At 38.5% G+C, this 25,065-nt stretch overlaps 1 protein-coding gene across 1 annotated transcript; it reads right to left on the bottom strand.

The window, feature by feature from the left end:
- Window positions 1-12,017: 12,017 nt before the first annotated feature.
- CCDC195 (coiled-coil domain containing 195) lies at window positions 12,018-24,639 on the bottom strand. Its single transcript, XM_033111520.1, has 3 exons — window positions 24,282-24,639; window positions 19,405-19,651; window positions 12,018-14,932 (listed from the first exon to the last, which is right to left on the bottom strand). Exons 1-3 carry the CDS (start codon window positions 24,541-24,543, stop codon window positions 14,809-14,811), a joined length of 633 nt encoding a protein of 210 aa, XP_032967411.1. The 5' UTR covers window positions 24,544-24,639; the 3' UTR covers window positions 12,018-14,808.
- Between the last annotated feature and the right edge of the window lie 426 nt (window positions 24,640-25,065).

The following is a 25,065-nucleotide window of genomic DNA, read 5'->3' as shown; positions in this document are numbered from 1 at the left end:
AGATGTTTATCGTCTGGCAAATGGTCTATATGGATATTCTCTTTACCAGGAAAACTAATGTTCAGCTGTACTATTGTTTATAATCAGCAGAGAAACAATACTACTTCTAGTGAAAGATAGTTGGCACAATACCCAGGCTTAGGGGCATGCTAGGACAGAGATGGCCCAGATCTCTGGCAGGACCACAGATGCACAGGTAAGCAGGATTAGGCTGGCATAGGGCCAGAGATATGGCTTTTCATTTTATGTTCTTTTCTTAGCTTAATCCACTGAGTTCTTTTTCCTAAATCAAGTGTAATGCATACTGGCAAAATACTGCAAATGTAGCAGAGACCATATGGTGGAGCATTTATTTTCTTACTATAGGCAAATACTGTTAATTTAAATAGCAAGTATCTGTTATGAATGTTTTTTAATGTGAGCAAAACAATAGCTAAAATGCCTTTAAAAAAACAAGGCTGATACCATTCTTTTACATTTATTTTATTGTTTTACTGCCGTATAATATTTGTGCATTTAAGAAACATTTGTTTCACAACATTTTCAATCAATTGCTAATTTAAATAGGAAGCTCAAAATAAAAGCCTTCAGCATTGAGATAATGATTTATCTCTTGGCTTGTTTATCCAGTTAAAAGTCAAAGTTAACTGCAAATGAAATGATTCATATCATCAAATAGCAGTTAACAGTCTCTTGGGTGAGGTAGTATAAGGGGCACGAGATAAACACAGAAAAATTAGTTCGTAGGCTGCATACCAGTTTTACACACTGTATTATCTTTTATGTAGATTTTGCATATGTCCTTCAGCTAAATGAAAACGTAAGCTTGTGTACTTGATTTACTCTTTTCTTTTTTTTAAATTAAAATTTATTGGGGTGACAATTGTTAGTAAAGTTACATAGATTCAGGTGTACAATTCTGTAATACATTATCTATGTCTCACATTGTGTGTTCACCACCCAAAGTCAGTTCTCCTTCCATCACCATATATTTGACCCTGTTTACCCTCTCCTACAACCCCCGTCCCCCCTTACCCTCTGGTAACCACTAAACTATTGTCTGTGTCTATGAGTTTTTGTTTCTTCATTTGTTTGTCTTATTCTTTTGTTGTTTTCAGTTTTATATACCATATATCAGTGAAATCATACGGTTCTCTAATTTTTTTGTCTCACTTATTTCGCTTAGCATTATAATCTCAAGATCCATCCATGTTGTCACAAATGGTCCTATTTCATCTTTTCTTATGGCAGAATAGTATTTCATTATGTATATATACCGCAACTTCTTTATCCATTCATCTATTGAAGGACATTTTGGTTGTTTCCATGTCTTGGCCACCGTAAATAAAGTTGCAATGAACATTGGAGCACACATGTCTTTGAGGATAAATGTTTTCAGATTTTTGGGTGTAGATACGCAGGTCATATGGTAATTCTATTCGTAATTTTTTGAGGAACCTCCACACTGCCTTTCTTTTTTTTTTTTTTTTTTTTTTTCACACTGCCTTTCTTAACGGCTGCACTAGTCTGCATTCCCACCAACAGTGTATGAGGGTTCCTTTTTCTCCACAGCCTCTCCAACACTTGTTACTATTTGTCTTGTTAATGATAGCCATTCTGACTGGGGTGAGGTGATATCTCACTGTGGTTTTTATTTGCATTTCTCTGATGATTAGTGATGTTGAGCATCTTTTGGGCTGATTATTTATGTTAGACATTCTAGTGAGCTATGAAGTAACTTTTAGTAGTTTGAATTCTGTTGGCTTCTGTTCTAAATCTTGATGAACTTCATTAGCCTGACATCCTCAGGGTTTTAATCAAGATTTCTGCCCCCAATTTTTCCCCTATTCTTGAAAAACTTTATTTTTGAAAATGGATATAGTTGATAACACAACTAAATGCATAAATCTTAAGTGTGTGGTAGACAGAATAACGGACTGCCAAAGATGTCCACGTTCTCTTCCCTGAAAACTGAATATGTTATCATACATGACGAAAGGGACTTTGCAGAAATGCTTAATTTAAGGTCCTTGAGATAGAGAGATTATTCTGGATTGTCCGTGTGGACACCATGAAATTACAAGAGTTCTTAAAAGCGGAAGAGGGAGGCAGAACTAGACGTCAGAGTGATGTGATGTGAGAAAGACTCCACCAACCCCCATTACTGGCTTTGCAGATGGAGGGAAGGGACTATGAACCAAGGATGTGGGTAGAATCTAGAAACAGGAATAGGCAAGAAAACGTGTTCTCCCCGAAAGCCTTCAAAAAGGAACCCAATCCTGACCATACTTTGATTTTAGCCCAGTGGGACTTTTGTAGACCACCAGCCTACATAATTGTAACAGATTAAATGTGTGCTGTAAGCCACCAAGTTTGTGACAAACTGTTATGGCAGCAAAAGGAAACTAATACAACAATTAAGTACATTTTTACATGTGTATAAATTTGTGTAAGCACTACCCAGAACAAGACATACAACATTTCCAGCTATGTAGACATTTCCTTTATGCCTCTTTCCAGTCAAAATCACCCATTGGGGAGCCAATATTCTGACTGCTGTCTTTATAGATGAGTTTGGCCTGTTCCTGGCCTTCTTACCCTATGCTCTTTGGAGTTTAACTTCTTTCTTTTAACATAATACTTTTAAAGTTCATCTATCAATTCCATTTATTTTTATTGCTATGTAGGATTCCACTATATGTATACATCACAATTTCTTCTTTGATTCTTTTTCTTTGTTTCTAGCTTTTGTCTATTAATAATCATGTTTGCTGAATGTTCTTGTGCAAGGCTTTTAATGGACATATGCACTTATTTCTCTTGGAGATATAGTAGGAGTAGAATTGCTGGGTCTTAGATAGGTATATATTTAACTCTTATAAAAATTGCTAACAGTTCTCCCAAGTGGTTGTACTATTGCTGAATAATTTTGCAGATTTGAATCAGCTGCAGACGCTCTCTCAGGAGCTGCCTTTTGTCATAGCTTTCATGAAAAGGATGTGCTTTGTGGCATCATATTGCATAGAGCTCATTACCAGGTTGCTTGGAGGAGAGCAAAGGGCTAGGTGAGACCATGGTTGGAATTCTGTGCTTTAGATTTTCACCTGCCATTTCAAATACTTACCACTGTTCAGGGTACTTGTCAGACTCAAAAGTTGATATTATGAAACTTAGCACTAATAATGTGTTAGTCACTAGTTGGAAAAATATTAGCTGGATGGCAGATATAAAAAAGACCAAAGGAAGAGGAGAAGACAGACAGGAAGTCTTGGATGTGGGGTACTGCTATGTTGTACAACAGAATGAAATGAGTATGATGACTCCTGAGTTAGGTGGTGCAGGGGTCTTGCCAGAAGCCATAAGCCAACTAACTTCTGGAGACTCTGAGGAGACACGTATCTGCTGATCATCATGCATCTAGGTTTCAAAAATCTTAAAGTTCACAAATACTCTAGTCCCCCAGACTTCCATCATCTTTCCCTCATGCTTCAGTTGGTGATGCGATGACAAATACAGCCGATCCTTATTATTCATGGCCTCTGTATTTGTGAATTCACTTTCTCTCTAAAATTTATTTATAACTCCCCCCCCCCAATCAATACTCATTGCTCTTTCATAGTCATTTGTGGACATGCACAGAGTGACAAAAAAAAAAAAGTGAGTCCCCAGGCACATGTCCCAGCTGATATTGAACAAGTTGATCTCTGCCTTCTTGTTGCAGCTTTCAGGCTGTAAACAAGTACCTTTTCCATGGGCTATCACTGTCATGATTTTTACATTTATGTGTTTTTTGTTGGTGATTTTGATGTTTAAAATGACCCCCAAGCAAGAAGAGCTGAAGTGCTGTCTACCACAAGAAAGCTGTGATGTGCTTATGAAGAAAACACAAGTGATAGGTAAGCTTCCTTCAGGCATGAGTTATGCACAGTTGGCTGTGAATTTCTTATTGAATCACAGTACATACTCATATAAAATAAGGTGTCTTTAAACGGAAACACACATAAAACAAGCTTACATGTTGATTAGTTGGTGAAAATTTTGTGATCAGAGGCTCACAGGACCCTAACCCTCTAATTTCCTTAGGATAATTGTTCAGTATTTGCTAATTCAGTGTTTATGGTGAGGTTATAGAACAAAACTATGATGAATAATGAGAATCCACTGGATATAGATCACAGACCCTCAATTCCACTGATATCCTTGAGAAAATCTCAGTGATAAAACACAACACACTAATATGGAAACAACAAGAAATGTAGTGTTCTTATTGACCTTCTGAAGGAATTTCTTTAGGTTGGAGCCAAACTTCACATAAGTTCATTCTGATCTCTTTTATGTTCAGGGCATATGGCATTGTTTTTGTTCATATCTGTTTTTTCCTCCCTAAAACAGATAACAACTTGTGCCCATGCCCAGAGAACCATAAAATGTCAGTGGTGGCAAGACCCTCAGATCTATCAGTCCAACAACTCCCTCATTCCCAGATGACAAATTTGTGGTGCAGCGAGGTGGAGGGATTGCCATGATCTGGAATTCCATTCATTTTACTGCCTTCGATTTCATACATGTGAATTGAGCTGAGGAGAGGAGGTAACGATAACAACTATATGTGAAAATCATGTTAAATAACCAACCCAGTAAGAATAAATTCTGTATTATCAGCATCCTGTATACTTGGGTGATAACCGTAAGTAAAAGCGATAGATAATTTAGAACTCTATCGTTGCACGTCCAGGTCCCATCCAATCAGATGACACTATCAACCAATAGTGTCATATGGCAGAGAAATCTTTTGACTGGATGATTGCCAACTCACTCTGTCTCTGTGTGAAGGAATGCTCTGCATTTTTGATGGGTGATTAGATGCACTGTCGTTACAGTGACACTTGGGGGGATGCCCAATTTACTGACTTCATGAACATGGAACTGAGTTCTTTCTCCACCTGTGCAGACTGGTGTGAGCACCTAAGAGGGTGTTTCTGACCTTCAGAACACAGACATTTGATTTGATCGTTAATTTTACATTGGCCATCCTGAAGTAATATACAGTATCTCAATTATTCAGATGTTTATTATGAGCCAATATTTTATTATATATTATTATTATATAATACATATGTATAGTATATATAATATATATAATATATATATATATGTATAGTAACGGTAACTATAATTTATTTTTTTGTACCGAGAGAAGGATGATGCCACAGTCTGGAGGGAAGTAACCATGCCAGAAATGTCAGGTGCTGGGATGTTTGAATTAGGCTGTTATTCATGCATGATGGCGAGGCTACCAGCTCATCCTGCGACATAAGCTCTGTGTTGTTTTTCTGTGTAATCAGTAACATTTCCCTCGATCCTGAGAGTTCGCTATAGATATTTTGGAAAATAAAGAGTGAAGAAGAGAACAATTTACTCATAATTCTACCCCTCAGAGATGTGCACTTCAGTGTTTTAGCCTTTGTGTGTATATACTCACAGGTATTCATTGTATCTTGCTTTTATTTATATATACAAAACGGGATTATGTGCTCCGTCTCATACAGTTTAAGTTTAATGCGTCATGTTTATATCCCCATGTCATGAAATAGTCTCCCAAAACTATAAAATCCATCATGCTCCCAAATTTACTAAAGCAACCCCCAAGTTTTGGACATAAAAGCAATTTTTTGCTCTTTAAAATAACATCGCGATCAGTATCTTTGAATAGTTTTGGCATAGCTCTGATTGTTTCCTCTAGATAAATTCCTACACCTGTCCTTACTGGGGGAAGGGGTCTGGGAGACTTTCGTAGCACTGGCACAATGCTGGGACCGTTACAGTGGCCAGGCCTTCTGATGTGATGACTGGAGGGAAGGAGGTCTCCCTCTTTCTGGTGGCAGATGCCCCACTTAAGGCTCCAAACTGACCACTTGGGGCAGAGCCTAATGCCCTGTTTTGATAGAATTTGCCTCTCATTCTAACCGTTTTCTGGAGGAGGGTACCTGTGGTTAAAAAAAATCTTGCTTTTAAAATTAAATCTGCAAATCATAATTCTTTATGACTAAAGCTGGTATGTCGGTGAAAAAATTAATAACATTGTACACAAACGCTGTTTGAGTATTTAAAAGGAGAACATACATTTTTGAGGTTGGTTCCCCTTTGACATTTTCTCAAAGCCAAAAAGTCCAAGCACAGAAGACCTGGCCCAGTTTCCTTTTAGGTTTTTTTTAACAGCAAGTGGATCCGGCACACTGGCCTTAGAACTTCCAGAACAGTAACTCTTCCACCCAAAACCCTGAATACATATGCATATTATGTAGAGATGCAATTTAGTTTTCTTTCTTTGTGTGTGTGTTCCAGGTAAATGTTTCATTATTTTTCACAATGGTTTTGGGCTTAAAAACACCCAAATTGTCTAAAGAATAATGACAACTAACAGTTGTGGGAAATCACCTGGGATATGGGCTGTGCCCTAGGTTCTTTATATACCTATTTTATTCTTCAAAACAGCCTTCCCTTGTTCAGTATTTTATAACAGATGAGCAAATCGAACCTCAGAGAAAGGACTTTCCTCAAATCTGACTGTATGTGAAGAGCTAGATCTGTCTGGTTTCACTATAACACTCTGCTCCCCTGGGGTTCTGACCTTGGTTCCTTATTCCAAGCCAAGTGATTTCTCTGCCTCCCCACCCCCATTTCAACCACTCATTTTCTCATTCATTTAATGCATATGGAGCAAATGCCCTGAGTCAGATATTAGGAATAGAAAAATGACCAGACAGCCCTCATCTTTGATGGCTTGGAGAGGAAGACATGGTAACTAGCAACACAGTGCATTGTATGGATAGTACAAAGAACTGTGAAATCTTAGAGAGTATGTGACCTCGGCAGCGGGTCAGATTACCTCGAGGCCTACCCTGTTGACTTTCATTTCTCTAATATTCTCTCATAGTCAAATTCAGTCTCACGCACATTCACACACTTTTGCAGATCCTCATGCACACTGTCGTACAACTCCCCAGGCAGTAAATGAGTGCCAAACAATGGAACAGAGCACATGCTCAGAGAATAAGGAGATCAGAGGAGATGGAGATAGCTTCTGGGAGCAGCAATTAAGGGCAGCTATGGGTGTGTACCTGCTTGTTCCACACCTGTGACTGTGGATGAATGAGTATGATTATCCTGGAGTGAGCAGAGAATGAGGCCAGGGCCCCACGTCCCTCAGGATTGAGGGGCTGGGTCGCACCACCAGGAAAGCAGAGGTGATATCCGAGAGTGAGGGGATTTAGAAGGCATAGTGAAGGAGGAGAGAGTGACTGTGCTGAAGTTCACCCCACTAAGCTCCCTCTTCTGTCTCCCCCCAGGGAAGAGAGGCTCACGGAACAGGTGGAAGAGCTGCACCCTGAGTGTGGGGTCTCCAGAGAACTGCAGATAATGGAGCTAAGATTCATAAGTAGGAGAAATTCAAGATACATCTTAGATAATAAAAACTCAGGTGCTTTATTTAATCTGGAGAAGAACAGAGAACACATAGAAACATGGTAAATAAAAGTACAGGGAAAAGTCAGGTAGTTTTTTATTTTCCTATACCCCAGAATAACATTTTTTCCTTTTTCTTCTCACACTTACATTTAACAGAATAGCTATTGTTTTCTTTGTTATGATAAACTTACCCCAACTTATTGTTTTCTTCTGAATATTCTTTATGTTCTAATTTTTAGGCACGAGTTGTCTCTTCTAGGATTAAGAAAAAGGTCTGTTGAGATTGCTTCTTTTCCCTTGAGAGATTTCTGTATTTTAGATAAGCAATGATTTATTATGAAATTTCCATATTTTGTGTTCCTCTTTCCAAGGAGAAGGCTAGTATCACTCCTCACAAAGTGATGACCCCCTCCCCCAAGCTTCTTTCCTTCAACTGTACTCTCACAATGGGTCCCTACCTTGTGGAGTAAGAAGATCCATATAGTGAGGAAATTCAAATAGATGCCTCGTAAACTATATCATCTCTGGACAAGATAGGACATAAAAAGCAATATTGTATCAATGGGACATGGAGAGATTCGTGCCACTCTTAAGGATATAAAGGAAGCAGGGTTAGTCGTCCCCATTATATCTCTATTTAATTCACCATTGTAGGCCCCAAAGAAAGTTGGTGGATTCTGGAGGTTGGCTGCAGACCACAGCAAGCAGCCTAAGGTATCTTTTCTAGAACAGATAAATACAACCTCAGGTATATGGTATGTGGCATTTATCTGGCAACCTCAGATATATGGAATGTGGCTATTTATCTGGCAAATACATTCTTTTGGAACCCCATTAGAAAAGAAGATCAGAAACAGTCTTCATTCACATGGAAGAGACAAGAATATACATTTATAGTTTTGTTCCAGGCCAATGTCAACCCTGTTGTTTTCTGATATGTAATATAGTCGAAAGAAAGCTGCCCTGCCTTACGATCTGTGGTTGGCTGAATAGGATTCCTCTCCCCTACAGGGGCCCATGTCCTAATCTCTGAACCTGTGAATATGTTACATTACACGGCAAAAGGGACTTTGCCGGTATGATTAAATTAAAGATTCGAGATAGGAAGATTAGCCTTGATAGGGGTGGGGGGCAATGTACTCATAAGGGAAGGAGGGAGGCAGGAGAGTCTGAGTCAGAGAAGGCAATGTAGTGGGTAGGGCGGGGGGAGAGAAGGAGGGAGGGGGAGAGAGGGAGAGAGAGAGAGAGAGAGAGAGAGAAGAGAGGAGAGAAATTTGAAGGTGCCACTATGCTGGCTATGAAGAGAGACAGGCCATAAGCCAAGAAATGCAGCAGAAGCTGGAAAAGGCAGGGAAATGGATTCTTCCTTAGAGCCTCCAGAAGCAACACAGCCCTGCTGACTCCTTGATTTTAGGACAGCTGACCTTCAGAACTGAAAGATAATACATTTGTGTAGTTTTAAGCCACTAATTTTGAGTAATTTGTTATGGCCATAATAGGAAACAAAAATTTCCCAGAGAACATCAGAGTGATGGCATGAGACAGGGTGGTTTCAGGGACTGGTGAATTCAGCAGCTTACTGCCGTAGTCAAGGTCCTAGGTTCTTTATAAAATTGCTCTTTGACATCCTAAGTGTGGTGTTTGCTTGTTTTCAGGCAAACCTCATGGTGACAAGAGTGCTGCTTTGGCTCCAAGCATTGCATCTTACACCTTACTACTCGGTCAGGAAGAGAGAATGATCTTTGTGTTTATTTTTTAGGAGTAAAGAACACTTTCTCATAACAACAAAATATTTTTTGACCTGTATGTCCACCATTCTTTGTATTGACCTTCACGTCAAGATAGCTAAAGGAAACATTGCAAAGAGTTGTATGCATGTTGAGATATGATGTCGACTCTTTGAATGTTCTTCTCATGTTTCATGAGGATGAGAGATGGCATTCAGGGCAGTCTGCCCCAACTGGAGTGTTTGTCGAGAAGACGTGCATTTATTGAGTATTTGGAGACACAGATAACAAAGCATCTTGCATGGAGTGTTATAGGATTCCAAAGAAAACTTAATTGAACCCAAGTGGCTATCAGGGAGTAGCTATGGAAATAGTCATTAGCCTAAAGGCTTGTTGTAATTCTCTTTTGAAAGCTCTGAACTCAGACTTTAAAATGACCAAAATGTACCTATTTGCTTGCAGCAAATACTTTCTCAAAGTGATTTTTGCTCCATAAATAGATTTCATTGCCCTATTCCATTTATTAGCCTATTTGGTTAATTACACTCCATTTTGTCCAGAGGTCCTGCTGAGCAGGCGAGCGATGTCATGGTTCACTGCCAGCAGGGGTTCTGTGTAGAAATTTGGCCAGAAATCTTCACAAGAATGGTTGCAGCTTCATGAAGGTTTCCACCGCAGCTCAGCAGCTCTGGAAGTGACAGTCCCTGTGGGAGGAGGTCCTTTGAAAGCAACTGATGAGAAGTGGCCCAGAGTTCATTGAAATCTTTGGAAGTTGCTCCAGTCTTCACACAAGAAGTGAACTCTTTCAGTGTATATTTAAAAGGAGATTTTAAACATCATATTTCTTATGGGAAAAAACTTTGGAGCCATGTTCAGTCTTATTTAATATGTAAATTCTCTGTAGCCACTGTCTACTGAAAGGAGGGCTGAGTTCACCAAGGGCAGAACTGTGGTGTCATGGAAACGGTGCTGGGCCGTGAGTCAGCAGACGCGGTTTCTAAACATGACCTGTCACTGACGCCCTGTACTGGGCTGGGAGTTGGAATGAATCTCTACTTAACGTTTCCTTGAAAGCAAAGACCATGTTTTGTACATACTGCTACTACTTTTGCTATTGTTTTTTGAGTGCTTACTGTGTACTAGGCATTGTGGTGGGTGCTTGACTAGCTCATGAAATCTCCACATGCCAGGGAATGTCAGTATATCTCCATTTCACAGATGAGGGAACTGAGGCTTAATGAGGCCCAGTGACCTTGCCTAGGGTGCAGGGCTGTCTGGTTTCAAGGTCTGGCGACTTCCTTCCTTGAGATCTACGACAAGCAGCGTTGGTCCTAGCAACCCTTCACCTTTACAACAGCGACTCTCAAACTTGCTTGTACATTGGAATCACTGGGAGAGCTTTCCTTTAAAGAATACTGATGCTGAAGCCCATCCCCGGTGACATATCTTGTCCAGGGTGCAGCTGAGCAATGGGATTTTTAATGCTCCTCAGTTTATTGTGTTTTGCAACCAGGATTGAGAACCTCTGCTTTACATGAAGTTTCAGGGTTTGGGGAGAGAAGGCTGGAGAGACACTTCCTGATTTTGAAGCTCCAGTTTTCTGAGGGCTGGCTTTTCTTGGAATGGCCTCTTGAAGTGCTCCTTTAAATTCTAGAGTATTGGTGTTGGGACTAAGTTTCAGTGCGGCTCTAGAAATGTGAAGCACTTGAGAAAGGAAATAAGTAAATATTTGGGAGGGACACTTGAATGAATTGGTTTAGGACAGACTTGATGCTGGGGGCAGTTCTTTTTTAAGAGAGAAAGAGTGTCTGTGTATGATGATGTGATGGCAGGTTTCCACGTAATCAATCCAGACAAAACCATGACCAAAGGAAATGGCAGAGATGCAAAGGGTCATGAATTGGTGGACAATGTAGAATTATCCACATAGTAAATGAGATGATACAGTTAGGAAGAGACTGGTTGGCTCACTTCTTGGACACCCATTTAACTGTCACGTATGACCATGGCCTATTTAGCAGGTTACTTTTTCTAGAGCATTAAATGGTACAACACCTGGGCCAAGGAGTTATTTGCTTCTGAGCTATCCATTGACTTTCCTGCTCTTCAGTGCTGAATGCTTTTCTTTTATTAAAGAGGGAGGTTTGTTGAAAAAATTCGTATTTCAAAAATCATGACTTTTCTGGGTGTTTTAGAGAGTGAAGTTTTCTCCTCCTCAGAAAGTCTTGCTTGCACGCCTATCTTTCCATCAGAAGTGAGTTCCTGGTTTGAAGTAACAAGTAACCCTATGTGAAATAAAAATCCTCAAGGTTAAGGGAGAAAGGAAAGAGAATGGGTGTGGCTTGGGAATTAATGCTGGGTAGAATTAGGGAAAATTTTCATGCATGTGTTTCATGCATGCACAATTATGACTGATAATTGTGTTCCCTAAAGAAGAGGGGTGCTATATTTCTTGGAGCGCTCATAACAAATATGGGTACATATATGGTATTCATAAAATCGTATTGAGAAGATGACAGAATGAATTTTTTTTATCATTGTTAAGAATAGATTTTTAATTGGTCCTCAGATTCAGACATTTCAAACGTAATAATTTTGAGGTGCCTGCAGGAGTCATTCTAGTGGAAGAAAAAGGAAGAATGAGAGTTATTTCTTGAATGTAAACCTGAATGCCATAAAGAATTATCTTTTAATAAAACCCAGACAGGAACAAGTTCAATCTCTTTCTGAGTTCAGGGTGAATTGTGTTTCAAGTTCAACTCTTCAAGGTTCTTTCAATAATGTCAAACTAGTAAGTACGGGTGTATGAGATTGGGTAAATTCAATCTTTCTTCTTTCACCTTTTAGCAAACTGATTGTAAGTGGATCATTGTAGTCATGAAATATTTTGACTGTTTGGTGGCAGTAATGATGAAGGCAGCAATCAAAACAGAATTAAAGGTATACCAGGTCTTTTATTTATTCCTGTATAAGAAAGAGTATTCTATGATTACATGCTTTTTCAAACACAGCTTGAATGAATGAATGTTTTCCTGCATCGATATTTAAAAATTAAGTATATCTGCAAGTGGCTAAACTCAGTCTCTTAAGGAAGGAATATAAATAAACATTTTTTTTTTTTTGTAAATTAGAATCACCACTGACTACTCTCCCAGATTGCTTGATCATATCCTTTCAAGTTCTATGGATGATGTTTTCCATAATCAGCAGTTACTACTGTATTTTGCCTTTTATTTGCTGGTAAAGCTACCAAGCTCAAGGATTGTGCCGACCAGGACTCAGAGGATTTTCTAGATGATAAATTAGAATTTGGACCAAGGAATAAAATGAACACCATATGGTTTCAGATGGTCCCTGTACACAGCTATCTTTCTGGTTAAGTTTATTCTAGATTCACAGCTTAGGGAGAAGAAGTAGTTCAAGGCAATGGGAGCAGACAGAATTGGGAGGCTAGGAAAATTGCCAGGGTTTGCCGTTTGGCTCAGAACACATCATTTGTCTTCCTTTGTTGCCATATGTTCATTTGTTAAAGGAAATTTGCAGAAGACCATATTTATGAAAGCAAATAGCTCTGGCAGACATTGGTGTATGCTGATAGTAGACTGATGTAGTTGTTAATTTTTGGATTTCACCACCCACAGAGTTATTAATTTGTGCCCTTTTGGTAGTATTGATGACCATTCAATACTAGGAATTCATCATGGAGTGGTTTCCTCTTCCTACGAGTACTTCTTTCTCTTCTTTACATGTAAAGCACATGACTCTGAATGCTAGGTAAGTGTCTTACTGTCCATCAATTAGCTGATGACCGAATCATCAAGTTGACCAAGAGAAAATTAAAAGCTAGGAAAAAAAAGCTAGAAATTTTGTATATAAATTTTTATCAGTTCAACACCTTAATTTATAATTAGGCATATGTTGGGAGTCTACATTTTGAATGGAACAAAATAACGGTGTCTTATACTTAGTGCTTTATGCAACATGTCCATATACACGATCTCATTTGATCCTTAGATACCCTGGACACTGGGAGAGTAGAGATCATCTTCATTTAATTGAGAATGCCTCAAATTACAAACATTTTAAATGTAATGACTGCCTTAGTGTAGCCAATTCAGGGAACTCTTAAAGGAATGTTGGACTCATATGACTGTTAATTCAGTTCAGTTCACAGATCATGTACGAAATGCCAACCACGTACTAGTCACTGAGCGTGGCATTTGTCATCATACCCTTGCCAAGTATGCCATTGTAATTTGGGTGGCTGTCATTTATTGCTTGTTTTTTTCCTTCTTGGGAAATGTTTCTTCTCACTGCCGTTAACACAAAATTCTCCATTTTCTAAATCTGCAGAGACTATAAATTGTGCATATACTAAAAACACCAGTAATCTCACAGGTGAATTATGTGATTTTACATCTCATTTGTATCTTTCCCCTCTGGTTATAACCTTGCCCTAATGTACATTTGTCATAATTATGAGAATATTGTTAATCTTAAGGGAACATCACAAATAAATGAAGCATTTGACCCAAGAGGTGGCTTTTTCTCAGGGTATTGGTTGATTCATCCATTTCTCTTTTAGGAATCTGTCTGTGTCTATTATAAATCTTTCTTAGTAATGGATTGGACCATTCCTACACTTCACTTGTTTCAACTGCTTTTACTTCAACTTGGCACCAGGTTTGGGGAGCCCTGGACTAAGTTTTTTAGTATTTATAATAGTGGATCACAAGCGGGACTGTATAGCAGAAATCACCCTTGCAAAGCTTGTTTACAATGAGGATTTCTGGTCTTCTCCCTGCCTCCCAGCCTCTCAGCCAATTCAGTTGGTCTGGTATGGGGTCCAGGAATCTGTACTTTAACAATCTGGAAATTTTAATATATTTGTTTTAAAAGGATATTAGTATTAGAACATAATTGCTGTAAACCAGGAATGGAAGAAGTTCTCTCGACTGGAAGTTGAGGAATTGGGGAGTTCTGAGGTTTCCACCCACGAAGTAATGAAACTGAACCCCCTTTTCTCTCCTTCCACCCAGGTATAGTGTATTTGCCATCAGCCAGCCCACAGTTGTGCTGAGGCCACAATGTACGCTATGGGAGTCGGCTGTTTGTGCTCCCATGCCAGTGACACAGGATATCAAAAGACCAAATGAGCTAGTGTCAGTGAAATAGCAACCCACTATTAGCTATAAGGATAATCACTATTGTTTTGTACCATTAATCAAAACTAGAACTTTTTTTCTACGTTTGTTATTGTTTAATCTGGAAAGTGACACTTATAATGTGAACAACAGCATTGTCGGATGGCATAACGCGGATACTGAACACTTAGCACACAATTTATTCACATTTAATGGCTCATGTGCTGCCTACAGACACAATAGCTGCTGTACACACTCAACATTAGTATTCAACAACCACATAAAGTAATCGCTTCCATTTCTTGGCCAAGTCCATTGACAAGGTCACTGGCCTGATGCCCAGTATGTTGTGTGTCTCACGAGGCATCTTGTCAGAGCTCTTTGAAGGGGAGGACACTGACCCAGCAAGGCCTTGGTGTTCCCATCTCTTGGGAATCAACTGTTTCTTAAATTTCACCACCTCACACATCCTATTCTGCAATGGTACTTAGCTGGCTTGTGGTCTGATTTGGTGAGTACTTCAAAGAACTTAAATTTTTGGAATATGAAGATACGTCCATGGGTAACAGGAAACCGACTGTCTTTATCTTGTCCCTAAAGAAAGCAGAATAAGAGGAAGAGAAATAAGACTTTTTAGTGAGTTTTTATACAGAACATTTAGTATCTTCCCAAGCCACCAAATACTGCCTAAAGTGTTAAAACTGCCTTTTAAATATATCACGGTATTTTCTTTTTTGTTTACTTGATCAACAATAATGCAAGACTCTATGTTGGAATTGACTTTTGAATTAAGCCCAGTGAAGAGCGCTGACAAAACTGAAATTTGAAACTATTGAGGGAGGGCCTGGATGCCTGAGGACTATTAGCTTGATGTTTAAAGTTAAAGAATATCATGTTGTCTCAGGCAGAGGGCCTTTTCACATCCCAGCTCGTTAGTTGAAATGAAACAGAAATTTGAGGCAATTATTTCATAAGCCAGGTCAATCTACAGTTATGAACTCTGAAGTAACTGAATATCCATCACATTTGAAGAATAACGGGAGAGAGTAGTGACAGCAATGATCCAGGGTTATCTGAGCAATTACATCTTTTCCTTTTGCCCACTTCTCCTTTTTCCTCTAAAAGTGTTATATAGAATTTTGACATAAACCAGAATAGTTTGCTCCTAGGAATAAGCCTAAAGAATAGTGTTTAAAATTATTGCCTTTTCTCCACTTTTGTTCTCTCTCTCTCTCTCTCTCAATAAGGCTATACTTTCAGTGAATGACTTTTAGTGGCCTGCATCTAAGGGAACACATCTGCTCCCTCCCTTGGGAGAAAGGCCGGTCGTTCCATATATTGGGATCAATGAGATAATAACTGCTGCCACTTAGTAAGCACTCACTTCACTAGCTCACTTATTCTTCACAAAAACAATATTATGATTCCCTTTTTACAGAAGAGTAAACTGGCATAAGAGTTTCCCAAGACTGTGCTGTTGGTCGGTGATGGAGTCATGGTTTTAGCCCTGTGATTCCATAGGCTGCCTTCTTATCCACCTTGTATAAAAAAAAGAGAGAATATATATGTTAATGTGTCTGGCTTCTCCTATCAGTGGAAAAAAAAATAGCATTTGCAATTTTAATTTACTATATGGACCCTTAAGTGTCAGAGGAAAAGATTGGATCTCTGTGTCAAAATTTAGGAAAAATTACACTTCCCATCTCTAGTATCTGAAGAACATTGGTTCTCAGAAATATTGACACTGGATTATTCTGTTAAAATACTTTCTTTGTATAATAGGGCAAAAGTTCATAAGCAAATTACGCATGATGTCTGACTGATTCAAAAGCCAGTTCAAACAATTTGTTCTCCACAAGTCTTTGTAAAATTCTTTGAGAGCTATTAGAAAGTAAATAAATTTACCAAAAGATGAGAGGACAGATGTAATGACATGTTACTTTACTAGTTAATCCTTGAGAAAGTAAAAGACAAAATAAAAAAGGACTGAAAAAGAAAAAAAAAACATGCTTAATTTCTACTCAACAATTCCCTGTATTTACGGGACTTTATGCCAACCCAGCTGTTGATTTTAAGCTATTACTGACTTTCTTGTTTTAACACAATCCTAAAATTGGCTCAGTATTTCCAATTAAAGTCTATTCCAAATTAGAAATGGATTGTGTTATGATAGTTTATTTGTTGGCACTTGGAAATTGGAAACTGTTTTGCTTCAGAAAAATAATACGTTATCAACTTTGGGTTGGTTCCCAAACTATCACAGAAATTAATATAAATTGAAATGGGTAAATTGATACTACTATATTTCTTAATTAGCAGTGTAGGACTGTGAGAATAATGGTTTAAGTGCAAAAAAATAAAACATTATAAAACATGCACTGTGCAATTTCAAACTATGTAGACACAAACCTGGAAAGATATCAATTAAAATCTGAATGATGGTTGTTCATTTAGTGGGGATATGGAAGATTGTCCTTTTTATACATTTTACATTGAATATTGCATTTATATTTTTCGTAATTTGCAATTTTTTTACAATGAACATTTTGTGCTTTATATAACTTTATAACTATATATGCAAATATATATTTGCATAACTATTTATATGCAAATACGTATATACATATATATATTTTTAGGCAAAGGACACCATTTCTGGCTTTCTTCCCTCTTTGAAAATCCAATGGCCATTGGAACACAATAGTTGAGTATATGTTTCTTGTTTCCATATCCCACATCTGCTCTGTCAACAAACTTTGTTGACTCCACCTTCGAGACATATTCAGAAAGCACTTCTACTGTTATTACCCTTGGCCAAGAAATGACCATTTCTTGCCTAGATTACTTTTTTATCCTTAAACTTGGTTTCTTTGTTTTCTGTATTGTTTTTTCTACAGTCTTTTCAAAACAGAGCTCCTGACATGATCTTTTGTTTTCTTTTTCATGAAAAGAGTATGTTACGCACTCCAATTCACTTGGAATCAATTCAGAATCATCTGAGGGGTGTGGAAGGCCACCTGTTAGCTTTTTGCCTTCATCTATCTCTGCTTTCTTGCTTTCTCACTCCATTGTAGTTACACCAGCCTCCTTACTCTGCTTCAAACACCAGTCATGAGCCTGCCCCGTTCTCCTGCATTTGCTGTTCTCAACGCCTGGAAAGTTTCTTCCCCGACTCCCCAAATTTTCAGAACTCTTTGTCTCTTTTCTTCACACAAATGATGAGGCATTTTCTGGCTATGATATAAAAATTTCAACAATGCTTTTTTCCCTAACTCTTTCTTTCCTTTTAATCGGTTTACTTTTCTTTTAGCACTTACCACTATCTAATACAACATACACTTTATGTGTTTTCATGTTTATTGATTATCATGTTATAAAGGAAAAATCTCCACATAGGCAGGGATTTTTGACAATTTTGTTTTCTACTGTGTCCTCAGTGCCTAGAATTCTGCACATAGTACACCCTTAGGGTGTACTTGTTGAGTGAATCAATATATGTAATGAAAGCATAAAAAATAGACTGAAAGGTTAGGAAAGAAACTTATGGTAACACTTACCCCTTTGGAGGACTGGGGGAGAGAGGTATAGGCCCTTTCTCTTTATTAGTAACTTTCCCCCCTTTTATATGTAAAACTACCTAAAGAAAATATGACAAAACTCTTGCAGATGAATACATTGGCATTTGTAACGTTAATTTCTGAATATTTCTGTACTTTGAAAATGTTCATAAAAACATTTTTTTACAAATTTTTCCCATAATTACTGGATAAACATTCCCAGGGAAGCCTTTTATGATTGATCTTGCTCACTTCTGCATCCTCATTCACTTTACTCCATTTGGTTTTCCCAACAGTCAGAATTTCTTCTATCTTCCTGTCTTTTTTGCTCTACCTGGGGTGACCTGGGGTGACCTTCCCATTTTTCTTGGCAGGGCGAAGGCCAGGTGTCCTTCACGACACAGGTTACTCTCTCTGCTCCTGCCATAGAACTTTCCACAAGTGAAACACAATTTTCATCCTGTCTTGTAAAAGTCAAATAAGACTGGCTCAACCTTTGTACCCCACATCTTGTGGGAAGTCCCGTGTTCTTTCCAATATTTATGAGAATTCCCGCAGGCCTGTGCCTTATGGTTATCCCTTGATTTGATTTTCTGTCATTGCTAAATTAGATAACTCCCTTATTCTCTCCACAACCATATTCGTTCCATGTTCTCTTCTCTAATGATCAGCTAATTATGTAATCCTGGCCCCTTTTTTCTTGATTTTCCTCCTCCTACTCATAGGAGACAAATGTATAGGGACTCTTGTGAGAGTCTAGGACAAACTGGAGATTGGACGGGAGGTAAGCACAGTGTGTGAGAGGGAAGTCATGCCCTCGCATAGTAGGGCAGACAAATTGTGCTTGATAGCTACAATCTGCTTTTGAAAGAACTCTTGACGCTACCCACTACAGGGGCCACCAGCCAACTTGCTTCTGAAAGATTCCCAGCCTCTGTCTCCAAAGTTTTCTCAGCCTCTCCCAGTTCTTAGGCTGTCCCTAACTCCCTGAATGCCAATTCATATATTTTGCATAACAGACTGGTTTTCTCTTTGTCTCTTGGCTCTTTTGGGTTATGCCTAAATGGTCCTTTTTTATGTCACAAAAAAACCCATTAAGGTACCTTCTCCCACAAGAACAGTTCTCTCTCAGAGAGGAATTCTGTGTTCAGCTTTTAAGGTAATTGTGTCTTCTTCCTGAGACACACTTTATTGTAGGGGACAGTTGACTTGTGTATCTTTGTCACTAAATGAAACTTTCAAACAACATTTTGTTTTTGCTGACTCTTGTCTTGCTCAGAGTATTGTCCATTTATTAGAGGTACCTATTAGAGAGTGACATTTGGCCTCAGATAAATTTGTTCCTTTTGATTCTCAAAATGGACATATGTAGGATGGAGATTGCTTTGGCCTAATAGCCTTTTTTTTTTTTTTTCCTCTACTAGCTAAGACCTTGCTCATTCAGGAGAATTTCTCAGTACTCATCACAGCGTATACCTTTTAACTAGCTTGAGGCAGATTCTACATTACCTGCAACCAAAAGTATGCTCAGGGGAGGCTCTTTGGCTGGAATTATTGCCGGTAAAAGAATCGTCTGCAAAAATTTTTTCTTCATTGTCTTGCTTCTTGAATGAAGAACATGCCAGTGATTTAACTGTTCCCTGAGCTTCTAGAATTTCACTGTTTGGTTGTCTTTTCCCAGCTTTCCAGGGATCATTTGCAGCAAATGAATGAATTGGTGAGGAAATGGAGTAGCGTCTAACAATCATGACATTACCTATACAGGACACACAAAATTCAAGTTTAAAAATTCTACTTTTAATGCAGTCCACACATGGGAAGTTATATTGATAGTACTTAATTGAAACTAACTAAACAAGACTATTTTTTGATTAGTTTTGTTTTACATAAAATACGTCCATTCATTGACTTATTTGACAAATAATTGAGTGCCAACCAGGTGCCCAGATTTTTTTTTTAAGAGATGGGATGTGGTAGTGAATAATATAAAGTTCTTGCCTGCATAAAGCTTACCCTTTTGTGTGGCAGACAGACAATAAACAAACAACCCATGATGAAATTCAGGTAGTGATAGATTCTAGGAAGACAAGTAAGGCTGAGGAGGACAAGGGGAAAGGGACAGAGGAGGGTGGGGGTCTGGAGGCTATTTAAATAGTGTGGTCAGGGAAGGCCTTTTGAAGAGAGATAGCATTTGAGTAGAGACTTTGACATATAGAGACAATAAAACAAAACTTTATAGCGGAAGGAACATGGACTTCTAGAGATGTTCATTCTGGATGGTTTCCTCGTGCCTGATTCTAGGAGAACCTGCTCAGCCTCAGTCTCTCATCACCTGAATGGCCACAAATAATTGAATTGGCTGGAGCTCACTGGCCTATAATTGTGTGTCTTGGCTTTGTTCAGGACAGTCACTATAAGGAAGCCTGGTGAATGCGAGATGAAAGCACAGTACGCTTGTGCAAAGAAGCAAAGATGCTTTGTGTGGGAAACTGGCTTGCTGCTGAGAGAAATGGAGAGATCGGCGGCCTTAGTTTCTGAGGGCTTCCAATCCAATTTTTGTCCATAAGTGTCTTCCGACAAATTCTTTTCTTGAGGTAAATCAAATCTTCTTTGTTCCTTGTTACTAAAGCACCTTGATTAAAAGAGCTTTATTTCAGGGAGTCTTGGTTTGCCTGAATCTCAGCTCTAACATTGCATTGACTGACCTGGGGCCAGTCATTCAACCTCTACTTAGATATCCAGTTATTACTGGGGCCAATGACACTGACCTCATGGGTTGGTTTTCATTTTTTGGATCATTCAATGAATGTTTGTTGAATCTTTATTCTTTCTTGCTACCGCGTCGCCATTAAGGAGCATGAAGTATAAGAAAGCCCTGTCTTGTGTTTAGGTTTTGAGAGTGCCAGAAGCATAATTATTTCTTATTTGTGTTTGATGCCCCAGTCTGCAGAACACAGTAAATTATTATGGCCATCGCAAAAACTGGAGGCCGCCTTGGCTTTTTATAGCTTGGAAGAGCAAAAGATCAAATTTTAGGCAGGAGTCTGGAGAGAGTTTAAGTTCAAATCTGTCTGAAGTGGTTAACTGCAAAGACTGTTCACAAATTACCTGGAAACACTCTCTGTGGCTGTGATATTACAGCTGCTATAATCATCTCACAACAGGTTTATGACAACTGGCAAATATAAAAGTTTCTGTTTAGAAGGGTTATAAAACAAACTCTATACTGAAAGGTAGGAAAACACAGCAGAAGAAGGTATGCTGATGGTAGCAAAGTTAAGTTCATTCTTATTTGGGATCTACACTCCAGCTTGACTGGTTAGCAAATAGGATCTCTGTTCTTCTCCCGGGTCACAAATAATCTGTATCTGTTAGTTTCTTAGCAATAAAAGGGAAAGGATATTCAACAGAATATCACAGTGTCAAGATCGCTGCCCAGTGCCATTTATCTGCTGCCAAGGATGCGAGTAGATTGAAGAGAATCAGAGGTCCAGCAATGCTGGGGGTTCCCTGTAAAGAGTGTTTCTTTTATTTTCCTTGTAGCAAATGAACTCTTTCCTAATAGTTCCAAAGGGAGAACGCACAGGGCAAGAGGGGTGAGACCAACATCCCTGAAAACACTGGTTGGACTTCTTATCTACCAAATGTGTATACACATGATTACAGATGTTTTCGTGAGAGTTTATCCAACAAGGATTCATTCTGAGCAGGTGCTCTGTATTCTTATTATAACACATAAACATATACACATACAGAAACATATATATACATACATATGTATACCATACATAAATATGCATATACATTTATATATACATATATACATATGTATATATATAAATCACCAAGTAGCAGTGTCCCTGGGCTGTAGCATGGCTCTGTGGTCTCAGTTCAATGAGGGGGAAACAGGCTTCTGCACGCATCAAATCTCATTTTTGTCTCACTACATACACCCAGAACCAACAGAAGAGCTTTTCAGTTTCAGGTGATTCACTTCCAGCCCCCTTTCTTAAAGTGAGACTCACACTTCTGATTTCACATTGTTCCTTCTCAAAGGATGGGTTTTTATTATTCTGTTTTCAAAAGAGGATTGGACAAGTTCTTAATCTCTCTGGATCTTATATCCTCAACTGTAAAATAAGGGGATGATCTCTAAAGTGCCTTTCCAGTCACACATTTTTATAATTCAGTTGCAAGTATGGATTTTGATTGATATTGGAAATATCTTATTAAAACTACTAATAAAAAAACTTACACCAAGGTAAATAATAATATTTATCTGACATGTCTAATGATATGAACTTAACTACTAACAAATGACCCATGTTGTGTCTTTCTTGTGCTGTCACATTTAATACTCTCAACAGACCTATGGGATAGATTCTACAGTATCTCCACTTTACAGATCAGGAGAGTGAACACAAAAGGATGTTACATCACAGACTTGTACAGTTCAAACAGGGCTTGGAATCGTTCATTTTTATGTGAGGATGCTAAGATCAGGAATTTTGTGTTACCTACCCAGTATTGACCAACTATTACAAAACTGAGACTACAACCCATGTGTCTTCATGTTCAGGCCAATGTTCCTTCTACTTATGTCACATACTTTCATAAACGCACATCACAGAGAAGACACAGGTAAATGTAATTTTAAAGTAACTCAACTGGGCTTCCACGCAGAAATTTAATTCCTATTCTTTTCTGTGTTTTATTTGTAAAACTGGCAAGAGTTCCCCAAATTTATCAAATGTTTTTCACCTGTCATTTGAAAACTCAATGCTGATATTTTTATTGGAAGTTACCATCCATGTGCTAAAGAAGTAGGATATCAGTTGTGTGTTTAACTCTTATTAATATTCTAACCTCCTCTAAGCTTGATGGCATACTCTCTGTTCTTTGTACAGTATAATACTTGTTTTAGAGTAACACAAGATATATTAAGATCTTATATTACTTTGCCATTAAGATAAGCATCGTGAAAAATAGATTTGAAGGAGTGTTGTTTACCTTAGGAGTAAGGCAGTAGTTTCCAATGGGAGGAAATTTTGTCCTCTAGGTGACATGTGGACTGTCTGAAGACATTTTTGATGGTCATGATTGGAGGGGGAGAGGCAGTTACTTTTGGCATCTAGTGTTTAGAAACCAGGAGAACTGCGCAACACCCTACAATGTCCAAGACAGACCCTTACGAGACAGAATCATTCAGTTCTGCAGTAAGGATATATTATTAATACAAATGTCTTTTTTTTTCACCAGAAGTTCAAATTTCATTATAGGTTATGCTTTCACTTTTGTTATAATAAATAACCAGCAGACAGAACTACTCAGATCCAGAGTTGTACAAAAAGCCCCCGATTGGAACCTGTTCCCAGATTTGAAATATAGGGTCCCATTCTAGAGAGAAAGCTCTCTAACAGAGAAAAGTAGCTGGTAAATATGACATGTTCCATTGCTAAGCTGTTCAGAATCTCTATACAGCATTGTCTGAAGCCTTTGACAGATGATGTTAAGAGCTTTGAGTATTTAATTATGTATATCAATTTTATTTGAATACGCTGTGTGTAGGCAAGACAATTTAAACGTAAGGCGTATTTTTTGCTCTGCTGATTTCTGACTTCATGTACAGTCTTCACAGTCAAAATTGTTTCCAGTAAAATGTGAGAGCTTTGATTTTTAGACTATATTAGACATTAACCCTGTACCTTGAAGTCTTCCACCTGGATAGTAGGTTGAATTATGTACAACATACATTCATATATGACAGTAAAGTTCTTTGTAAGACATGGATAAGCAACAATATCTGCCACTTGTTATATCTTTGCCAGGTGCTGTATTAAGCACTTGGTCTATTATTGCAATTAATCCTCAGAACCACGTGAGATAGGTACTATAACATTTCTAAATGAAGAAAACAAAGATTAAAGATGAGTCAAGTGGCTAATGAATGACCAATCATTGGCAACCATATTTGGCTGACTCTGATATCCATACACTTAACTATTGTGCGATATCGTTCTAATTTAATAAGTGAGCATGCCTTGTGACATATACCCGTTCAGTGTTCTGTTATGTAGCATTTAAACGCTTGAAGCCAAGAAGGAAGAAACACATGGCTTTTAATGTGACAGGTTTCCACAAACCTGCCATTCTTATCTTTCCAGGAATATTTGGAAATCGTTTTAATGTTGCCAAAACATGTTGCTTAAAGATGCGAAAGAAAATTTTGCCTCCAGATTCAAAATTAATTTACCAAAAGAGACAGGATGGGACTCACCACTGTTACCACCAAATGATGCAGTTATGTGAGAAGTACAATAAACGTACTATTTAGGAGATACTTGCAAAGATGGGCACAGCCCGGAGGAGCTATGGACTTTCTTTACCTTGGTGTTCCTGTATAGCTGGTGCTGACTCAGTGGAAATACCACCATGAAGTGTTGCTAGAGACTGTCCAGGTGCTTTTCCGAGCTTACCAAGGTCTGTGACTTCCTCTTCCCATTCATCTGCTGATTGGCCCCCTGACTCTGGGGTTCTCTGACTATTTGAAATCAGCTTCATCCGAAGAGCTTGATTCTCTTTCTCCAGCTTCTTGATCTCTGCCCGCATCTCCTGGATAACTCTCAGGAGCTGGCCGTTAGCTTCCATTGCCTCTTCTCAGGTCGCTCTTGTTTGCTCCTCTGGGGAGACAGGTCAACTTTGGCTTGTAAGCCAAACGCACAACCTACTCAGTGGGACTGGTTGATCCTGCCCATAAACCTCCCTGAACAATAGATGTCATTCTTCTCTGTGCCATCTTTCAGCACCTGGGGAGTTAGACTGTCAAGAGAGGTAAAGGATTCCCATGACTTATTCATTCTGGGTTTTGTTTTTCAGAACAGAGCTTTTCTTTGTATTTTGTATTTCATATCAGTCCACAGTTCTAGAATATTGTTTTGTGTCTGAAGAGAAAAGAATGCTCCAAAAATGTCCAGTGAGGAACAGAGTTTCTTGTTTCTGTCATGAACTCACTACCCTAACAGTCACTCAGTTTTTACCTCTGTTGCTACTTCTGGGATCAAATAGTTCATAGAATCACCAACTGTCACAAGTACATCAAAACCAACACATAAGAATTATGCCTTGTCTTCTCTGTAAAATATGTCATAATTCTGTTCTTTTTGGGTAAAT

Source organism: Rhinolophus ferrumequinum, chromosome 8 (assembly GCF_004115265.2).
Source record: "Rhinolophus ferrumequinum isolate MPI-CBG mRhiFer1 chromosome 8, mRhiFer1_v1.p, whole genome shotgun sequence".
Classification (NCBI taxonomy): Eukaryota; Metazoa; Chordata; class Mammalia; order Chiroptera; family Rhinolophidae; genus Rhinolophus; species Rhinolophus ferrumequinum.
The sequence above is the reverse complement of the archived record's forward strand: the minus strand, read 5'-3'. Positions and strand labels throughout refer to the sequence as shown.

Excerpts from the sequence above, each read along its gene's own strand:
- CCDC195 (XM_033111520.1), bottom strand. The coding sequence starts at position 24,543 with ATGGAAGCTAACGGCCAGCTCCTGAGAGTTATCCAGGAGATGCGGGCA. Across the intron at positions 19,652-24,281 it reads AGCTATACAGGAACACCAAG|GTAATGTCATGATTGTTAGA; the intron begins GTAAAGAAAGTC and ends TGTCCTGTATAG. Across the intron at positions 14,933-19,404 it reads GAGCATACTTTTGGTTGCAG|GGACAAGATAAAGACAGTCG; the intron begins GTAATGTAGAAT and ends TGCTTTCTTTAG.